At 42.2% G+C, this 9,613-nt stretch overlaps 1 protein-coding gene across 1 annotated transcript; it reads right to left on the minus strand.

Annotated features, from left to right (window-relative positions):
* Nucleotides 1–4,648: 4,648 nt before the first annotated feature.
* Nucleotides 4,649–6,564, minus strand: LOC147880069 (uncharacterized). The gene is made up of 3 exons (XM_087371652.1): nucleotides 6,221–6,564; nucleotides 5,866–6,134; nucleotides 4,649–5,778 (listed from the first exon to the last, which is right to left on the minus strand). Exons 1-3 carry the CDS (start codon nucleotides 6,562–6,564, stop codon nucleotides 4,649–4,651), a joined length of 1,743 nt encoding a protein of 580 aa, XP_087227778.1.
* Nucleotides 6,565–9,613: the final 3,049 nt, after the last annotated feature.

Consider the following 9,613-nt stretch of genomic DNA (forward strand, 5'->3'; position numbering starts at 1 on the left):
GCATCATCTAACTGACCCAATGAAATAAGACTCTTGGTCAGCTTAGGCACATGTCTCACATGTTTCAAAACAAATGCAGACCCATTTGCAAAAGAAAACTTTATGTCACCTGCTCCCACTATGTCACATGCATAGTCATTTCCAAGATGCACACAACCTGTCTTTCCACTGTCATAAGTGGAGAACCATTCCCTATGGGGAGTAACATGGAATGAAGCACCAGAATCCAAAATCCAATCCTGGGAATATGCATCATCTGAAGTGGTAAGCAACTCTGCAGATAAACTAGACATGAAGAGAATGTCATTGTCACCATCATGTGTGACTACATTGATCTCCTCGATCTTCACTTTTCCTTTGTCCTCCCTTGGACTCTATTCCTTTTGATTTGCACCCCAATTTGCTTTCTTTTTCTTATCCTTTTGCTCTCTTTTCAGCTTGTAGCAATCCTTTTTCATATGGCCCTTCTTGCCACAGTGGTAACACTCAATGTTTTGTGCCCTGGATTTACTACGAGACTTCCCTCTTTCTTGGGACTTCCCCCTGAACTGTGATCTGCCCCTTTGCACATTTAAGGCTGCATCCTGCTTGTTGCCATCCATAGACTTCCATCTAATCTCCTCGGCCAACAAGCTACCCACAACATCATCAAATTTCAGTATTCCACTAGGTGCAGAGTTACTGACAGCTATACGGAAGGTATCCCATGAGGATGGCAATGAACATAAGAGAAATATTGCCTTAGTCTCTGCATCAAAATTTATTTTTTGAGCCTGAAGCTGGCTGAAAATAATATTGAATTCATTCGAGTGAGAAGCAATGGAGACCTCTTCCTTCATCTACAGCTCAAACAACCTCATTATGAGGTAAACTTTATTAGAGGTAGTTTCCTTCTCATAAGTGGCATACAGTTTCTTCCACAAATCTTCCGTAGTTTGCTCATTTACTACTATGAAATAAACTGACTCTGCAAGATGAAGTCTAATAGTAGACTTTGCTAATGCATCCAACTCATTCCAAGCATCCTCAGACATATTTGCAGGCTTAGCTTCAATCCCTGCCAAGGGTTTAATCTGCTTCTTTTGAATAAGCACATCCCTTATTTGTTCTTTCCACAAAAAAAAGTTTGTCCCATCAAACTTTTTAATGTTAAAAAAACTCCTTTTCAGACATGAAAGAGGATGCCATGATGCAAATGAAACAAAATCCCAAATGCTAGTACCTGTAAGAGAGAATCACACCAAATACTAGGTGCACCCAAATGTGTATGCCACGATAGAGTGAAATATCACCAAAATTCAAAGCTCAAAGCATCAAAAGATGCATCTGACTCATGTGCATATACTATGCATCCATATGAGCAAATCTGGCCCAAAAGAAAATGCCAATAAGTGCCAAATGACTCAAGCATAAACACCGTCCACTGGCATATGCATCAATAATGTCTCATCAAAGAGAGCATAGCACTATCAGTGCATCACCTGCAATGTTTCAAAGCTGTCCCTCAGCATAAAATAGCATCCACGTGCAAAGCGTCCATAAAAAATAGCATCCCACAAGGCAATTTGGGCCTATCAACGCATCTAATAAGGAACGCAATGCATCCAAATGGCCTATAAATCATCCAGTGCAACCCAATGCATACCACGAATGAGCACACACTGCTCAAACTGCAACCAGAGTGATCTGCATAAGGTATGCTCAAGTAATGACTGCTACTGAAAATAGAACCTGAGATGCCTCAAAACATGGGCGCCATTGCATAATCAGACTCAGCAAGAAAATCTGCAAATATCTCTCATCTGCCAGAACTCCAAAATCCCAACCGATGAGTGAGAAATGGGAGTCAACAATTATCCACTGCCATGTGGCATAAATCTAAGGTTTCAAAACCTTAGAATGAAAAATGCATAACAGAGAGACGAAATCGAATACACAGAGATCTATAACTCTGAAGATCCTCCACCAAATCGTGCAAGAACTGATAGGTAGGGATTTTTGGGCGTTCGGAACGCAATGGGACAGACGGTTTTGAAAACTGTGGTCTCAATCACTGGATCCAACACATGGACTGAAAAACGTTTTTAGAAACAGAGCTGTTTGTAAACTCCATCGGAGTGCGAATGATGAGCAACATAGAAGTTTTAGGACCTCCTGAGTCCACCGGAACTGACAGATCTGCAAATGGTTGCTCCAAACTTGAGTTCCAACACCCGGGCAAAAAACGCAAAAACTGACACAGTGAGCCAGAAATCCAATGAAATGATCCTAGATTCAAGAATGAAGGTGTTTCCAAGCTCCTGAAGTGAAGTGGACACCAAAAGCAAGCAATAGTTGCCTCTACAAGTCAATACGGAGTCTCTGTCATCGAACGGAACAGGGAAAAGCTCAAAAAACGACTTTTTCTTTGAAACCTCTTAACAGGCTCTTAAAACCACTTCGCAAAACCAAAGTGACTTTTCCAAAGGTTTCTCCAAGGTCTCTGCACACTCAGATGTAAGTAAAGTCACCCACAAAGCTTCCCACAGAGCTTCTCCTTCCTCCCACAAAGCTGCTGAGCTTCAAGCATTCATGCACGCTCAGCTAGATCACCCGGGCTCTGATACCAGTTGAGAGTGCTCTCAATGGAAGCAAGAACGGAAGAAGGAGAGAGAGAGAACAGAGAGAGAGACAGAGAGGCATAAGTTTTGGTGGGTGCAGAACCACCCTAATCTTCTTTTTCATTCATTTATATATGTGTTTGAGTATTGTACATAACCGGGGTAAAGGCACAGTGACCTTTAACCCCCACAGGTAGAAAATGTGAAAAAAGTCCCTCTAGGGTTCATTTGGAAGGGCAAATGGAGTCCATACTTATATGTCCTTGCCACAAACTCAATATATAAAGAGGAAGGCTCTTCTGTGCTCATTGACTGACTCAATGTCTTTTACCCAATCGAGTTGGCCATTAGAATAAAAAATGGCTCTTTTGTATATGTGTGACAAAAGACACCCTAAGATTGAATTAGGGTAACTGGAATCCAATGCTTATGTGACCTAGCTCAATCCCATGAACTTGAAGGTACTCGCAAACTCGATGGCTTCTCAAGGGACTTTACCCATCCTAGTTGGCCATTGAAGTAAACACGGTAAAGGGATAAAATTTGTGAAAATTGATTATCCAAGGTTAATTACATACACAAATGGATTGCAAATTTATGTGAAATTTTCACAAGCTTAATCCCATCAAGGAGGAGAAGGACCTTGTGCACTCATTTCCAATCCCATTAGAAAAGAATTGGTTCATTTAAGTTTATTCTCAATGCAAGTTTAGGAGATGGTTATAAAAAACTTGTTAAAACAGAATGGAGAAAATAGCCAATATAACAACACTATTACGTTCTATAATTTGGAGAGCATTTTCTGCTATAAATAGTGGTAAAGGGAGAGGGAGAGACTCAAAAGGATGTAGATGGCAATAGCAACAAGAGCGTACCTGGACCAGGAGGCTATAGTTTTATGTATATATATCTTTCCTTTCCCCACTATACAAATTTTGAATTCTCAATTTTTTTATAAAAAGAGCATTATCAACCTCAATAGGGGAACAATAGACCAAACGATGATAACAAAAACATGCATCTATGCAAATTTGGCCAATATGGATAAGGCAAATAACATAACACTAGAGGACACCTCAAAGAAAGGGGTCACTTATTATAAGGCAATTAACATTAGAGAAAACCTCAAAGGAAGAGGTCACTCAAACATCCATACTTATGGTGCCAATTGAGTAGCCATTGATAATTAGAGAAAGCATGCACACTATAAGTCCATTCTCTGAGCTTATGATCACAATGGCTCCTTTGTCTCAAGGGATTTCAAACAAGTGCCCGCATTACATAGTTTCTATTTAATCTTGACACTAAAAAACATTAGCAACATTTAGCTTACATAAAGGAGCATTCCCACCAGTGTCCACTATTAAATCAAACATTGACTCTATCCCTTAGTTGCTCCTAATCGCTCCAAAAAGTAAAATGCATTAATTAGTTTTGTCGCGCACTCCGTCCCTCCCTCAATATAGGCTAGTTGCATTAATTAAGCCTCAATCTCCCTCTTTAGACTTTCGCTCCTCGATCTCCCCTCCCTCTATAGGCCTGCACTCCTCGATATCCTTTGCAGGACCGCCGCGGGAGGCTATTGCAGCCCCCCTCTAAGCTCCTATCCTCTCATTCTGAAGTCTTGTCCAACCTTTCATATAGACCAGGATGTTAGTGCACGGAAGAATCTAGATGTTCGAAAGTCTCTAGTTGCATTAATTCGGGCATCCAAGCTTGCCTTAATACCTTCGTTCGAACCGCGCGGCAATTAACTAATTGAGTTTCTGATTTTTTTCAAAAGGGGGACCTATTTCAAACATGTTTCCCTCAACAAAAGGCCCTTAAAGTACCTATAACTATATTTTCAAGCATCCTTGTCATGGAAGTAAGAGGTTCAACATAACCACCCTTGATCCGAATTGGGATACACACGCAGCGCAAAATCCTAAAGTGGTAATTTTTAGTTGGTAGTAAGAATAGGAAGGTCTCATGTAAGATTTGCAAGCTCTCAAGAAAAGAGCTTCTAATCATCCATGAAGAACTTGAAGGTCGGGTGTCGCTAGAGTCTATGCCATGAGCTTAACACAACACTCCACAACGCCTGCTTCTTTGCCTCTGCTGTTTGCTTCAGCAAGCTCAAGTTTCCCGTCCACCTTCCATGATTCATTCAAAGACATATCGTTAGCATTCTCATTCGACTCATGATTCTCTCCGTGATCTTCAACAAGCTCGAGTTTCTCGTCCACCTTCCATGATTCATTCAAAGACATATCGTTAGCATTCTCATTCGACTCATGATTCTCCCCGTGATCTTCTCTTATTTCGCCTTTGACATTGCCATCTTTTTGTGATGAATCAATATTCGCGTTCTCATTACTGGATTCGTGATTCTCCCCGTGATCTTCTAGTGTTGGTTCGCTTTTGACATTGGAAACACTTTGTGGTGGACCCAAGCAAACACTACGACTCTTATCTTCTTTGGACTTAGTTTCACATGACAGCGGCATAGCTGCATCCTCACTCTCTGAATTGCTGCCTTCTACAATAGTTTTCTCTGTCGCCAATGACTGCATCTCGGTCTCCACTGCGTGCATTGCAATCCCACAACCATATTCTGCACACACATCCGCTGGATTCTCTAAGTCCCTTCCTTTGAGCTCTTTAAGCTGTACCCTTGATGTTCCTGAGATTCGTTTATCGGTTCTAATGTACCAACCAATGGAAACCAGATATCCTACAGCCGCTACCAACGAGGCTATCATGTAAGGAGTCGGAAGCGCTCGCAACGAATATGTCACGAACAACACAACAATATCGGCCAGAAGATTGACCAGTACCACAAAGATCAACCTGACGTGGAAGGTCCTTCTTCCTAATTCACCTTTGTCTTTGGCTTCACTAGCCATGGGATATAAAGGGCCAAGAAAAATGCTCATGTATCCGAACGTAAGAGAGGCAAGACATCGTTTTGGATCATGGAGGTTCCTGGAGAAGGCGCTAGGGAACTGAAGGAGCCAATAAAACAGCCAATATCCTGATATGCTCAACGTGAGAAAAAATGGTGGAATGACGTCTGACAAATGGAATTTCGCCCTCGATCTCTCTGATCTATACTTCCAAATATGTTCCCGTATCCACACCAGTATGTTTGCGTACGAGAGGCATCGATCGATTGTTGCAAACATTGTGAATAATCCTGCAATATTAATCACAATCGCAGCTGATTTACGGGTCGATGACACTGAAAGTGTTAACTTGAATCTTTAAATAAACGTTTGAATACCTGCAGCAATAGCTACTTCCGCTTTCTCTTTGAGCGTCTTTGCATTCTGAGTCACGGATTGAACGGACGTACCACCATTGTATGCTGCGGATAGTAAAGACGCTGCTACAGACACTTTGAAGAGCACTGGCATACTATTGATGAACAGACCCACTCGGATTAGCACCAAATATGCGCAAAACTGAGCAATGAGAAGCGGCACACCCTCATATGAAGAGCCGAGAACGTTGTAGAGGCCATTCATTTCGTCTGATCTCAAATCCTGCACTCTGCAGCAGCTTCAATCGAATTAAACCTACTGTAAAACTACTTGGACGATCTAAAGTTCATATGTTGATCCACATTCATTACATACCCCTTCAAGCTCAACGTTCTCAACAAGAGATTTACAAGCCTCCAAAGGTGTACAAGGGGAAGAAAGTAAGCAGCCCTGAACGGGCCGTCCTCCTTGAATTTGAACTTGAAGATTATGGCATTCAGAGTGTGCGACAGGATCAGGATTCCAATCATGGCCCAAAAATATCCCGTGAGTTCACTCGTCTGATGTCTACACAGTGGGCTGCAATTGCTGTGATGCTCAAGCCCTAAGAACTTGCTGTAACGGCGACCATACTTCAGCACAACCACCATGTTACTAGCAAAATCAAAAAGGTAAGTAATGGCGGCGACGGCGATGCAAGCTGCTACCCAGAGAGACATAGGTGCACTTTGCTGAAAACCTCAAATTCGTCTCACGGGTGCACTCCAGGCTGGGTATAATTAGAGGGAGGAGCGTTATGGACAATTCTCTTGAAGCTGTAAGGTTCAAGGAGTCGCGGTTGATGGAGTTCGTACGTCACCAGGATGCGAGAGCTAATCATGAAAGCTGAGGATGCGCCGAAAGAAGTGGTCACATCAGGAGATGGGGAGTCCTAGCAAAAGGTGACAATGAAAGAACTTGGATTGTGAGGTGGTGCCATACACCTATAATATCAGCACATGGCCGATTGTATGGGAATTGTATGAACGGAAATAGAGAGGTGGTGCCATACACCTATAATATCCATGTGGAGTTGTATCTTGACATCTCATTTGTCCATCTTTTGACTAGCGTTGCCCTCGCAAGTTGAAGTTCCGCAAAAAATGCTAACATGGCTACACTGAAATCCTCAGAATTTGTTGATGTGGCTCTTGCTGTCGTTGGAAAACTACTCGAAATCCTTCAAGTTTCTAACTCCCCATTGATGGAGAAGCATTCCTCACAAGAATCCCCTCTCGCCCGGGAGTTCCCTTGCTCACCATGTTCTAACATTAAAAAGAACTAGGGTGGATTACATAAGAGAGGACATATGGCATCATGTGGTGGGAATCAGGACACATGTCATCATTCCATCCTTTCCAATTCCAATGAAGTTGGCATGAAATTAAAGTGTGAAGAGAATAGATCTCCCTTTTTCAATGGTAGCACCAAGAATGTCTCATCAGTAAGGATGTTGTTCTTGAGAAGTACAAAACATTTCCAAAAGGAAACATACTTTGAAACATAGTCATCAACATTTGCATCCATTTGTTCACCACTATGAGTGATCATAGACTTCATGATTGTAGAGGAGAATTCAATAAAGTTTTTCTCACCATATGCATACCATACTTGCTCATCTCCATATATGTTGGCATGTCTGTTCACACCTTGTCCTAAGCACTTCAATTTGTGCATGTTGTTGATGAAGGTCTTCATGAGATTTTTCTTGACTCTTGCCTCAAATGCATCATGATTTCTACCTCCCCTCAATTTGAATTATCCAAACACCATCATCAACTAAGAGATGAGTGATTAGATCTGGAATTGTATTGTCACTTTAGCATCCTCAAAAATAGATTATCACTTGCTTCACCCATCAAACATCAAAAAACTATCAAAATGCCTTGCAGAGTACTAGATCAACTTGGAGGGCAGAATTCACACAGCTGGAGGAGTTTGAAAGGGCTTTTTATGCAAAAGTAAAGCTTGAGTACCAAAGTAAGTCCAGCACAGAGCTTAGGAGAAATTATGCATTATTATGTCTTGGAGAACTACGCCTTCTTTGACTGTTCTTTGTATGAATTCTCCTCGCTTCAGCATGCAGTGGTCCTCATATTTCACCAACAGCAAGCTCTAGGCATTGCCTAACTTGTGCTTGAAGGGCAGGTCATCTTCTGCTCTATAGGCACACAATTTGACAAACACTCGGTGCACTCAGTTTGGGTCTGCACGGGCGACAGGGACCAAATCTTGAAGAATGCTCTGAGCCAAAGGTGCGCCCAGGGGGTAGAGGCTTTAGTTCAAAGGGCTTTGCAAATGGTGGACTATACTCAGAGAACAAGCTCTCACAAATTTGGGGGAGAAGAGGGGAAGAAATGGAGATGATGAAGAAGCTTGAAAAAGTCTAAGAATTCATACTAGGGAGCATCTAATGCTAGGCTAGGCTAGATCTATAACCTAAAGCTCTGATACCAAATGTTGGAAAACGTGGGATAAAAGAGATTCATCTTGGAAGAGAAGTGAGAACACTAGATGCAAACCAGAAGTGTGTTCCATTGATTATGAGAGAGGTGACTCTTTCTTATAGAAATGGGAAGAGGGTGGCCTAGATCAAAGGCACCTTCCCTACATCAATGGCAATCAGCCACTACATCATAGGAACTAGCTAAATCAAAGGAACCTCCCATGTGGGGGCCTTTGTACTTACATCATGACTTAGGTCATAGTCTAGACACCTCATAGCACTAGGTGTGCTTCTACTACTACTACTACTACTACACACACACACACACACATGTGACTCATCTAGATGCACATATGCACCTTAGAGCAAGCCCTTGATCTTTATCCCAACAGTACCCCACAGTTGTAGGGATAGCTCTATGGCAACGGTCATAGGGATAACTTAACGCACCAGTCGGTGGAATACCAGTATAGTAATGGGTGATAGGATAGTGCCTAACACACCGATTGGTGGGATAGGTAGTGCCATGTGTCAGTGGGATAGGATGCAGTGGTATCCCCATGGTCATAGGGATGAGCTAAGACAACAGTCGGAGGGATAACGAGGTCGACAAGATAATGGTATAGTGATGGGCGTGGGGGTAGCAAGATGGCAATGGTCGCGGGGATGAGCTTACCGCATCGGTCAATAGGATATACGGATCGATGGGATACGAATATGGGTATGGACATGGGGATAACTGAAGGCACCAATCTGTGGGATAATATTATAGCGATGGTTGTGGGACTAGCGCTAAGGCCACGAGTCAACGACTATCAAACTAATGGGATAGCTAACTAGTCTGACACGCATTAATTAGAGTGGCGGGTTAGACCGTGGTCGAAAGTTAGGTCGTGGGGATAGGCACTATGGTCACAAGTCAATGAAGTTTGACTGACGGGATATGGCTATGGCAATGGTCGGTGGGAAAGCACTAAGCTGCCAACCCATGGGGATAGAAATGTGCTATGTCGTCGATTGGTTTTTTTAAGATTTTCAACAGATTTGGAGTTTCTGTTTAGGTTTTTTTGTGCTAGGGGAATGCTATACTACCTAGTCTACCTACTCAATGCAAAAACTTGAAAGAAAAACAACATTTGAGTGCCAAAATGAAAGATTTTTTGAGGGGTGACGATTAACACACTTTAAAATTCAGCTTGATTATTCATTATTGGTTGATTTTTGTGAGATTTGACAACATACACACCTTAGCAATCTAAGAACTACCTTCCTATGATCTCAAA

The sequence above is a fragment of the Dipteris shenzhenensis genome, chromosome 33 (genome assembly GCF_047967505.1).
Source record: "Dipteris shenzhenensis isolate YYH24624 ecotype China chromosome 33, Dip_SZ_1.0, whole genome shotgun sequence".
In the NCBI taxonomy this organism is placed as follows: domain Eukaryota; kingdom Viridiplantae; phylum Streptophyta; class Polypodiopsida; order Gleicheniales; family Dipteridaceae; genus Dipteris; species Dipteris shenzhenensis.

Bases quoted from the DNA above. Each gene is read 5' to 3' on its own strand.
- LOC147880069 (XM_087371652.1), bottom strand. From the start codon at position 6,564: ATGTCTCTCTGGGTAGCAGCTTGCATCGCCGTCGCCGCCATTACTTAC. The intron at 6,135-6,220 runs GTATGTAATGAA...AAGCTGCTGCAG, and splicing joins AGAACGTTGAGCTTGAAGGG to AGTGCAGGATTTGAGATCAG. The intron at 5,779-5,865 runs GTATTCAAACGT...TTAATATTGCAG, and splicing joins GGAAGTAGCTATTGCTGCAG to GATTATTCACAATGTTTGCA.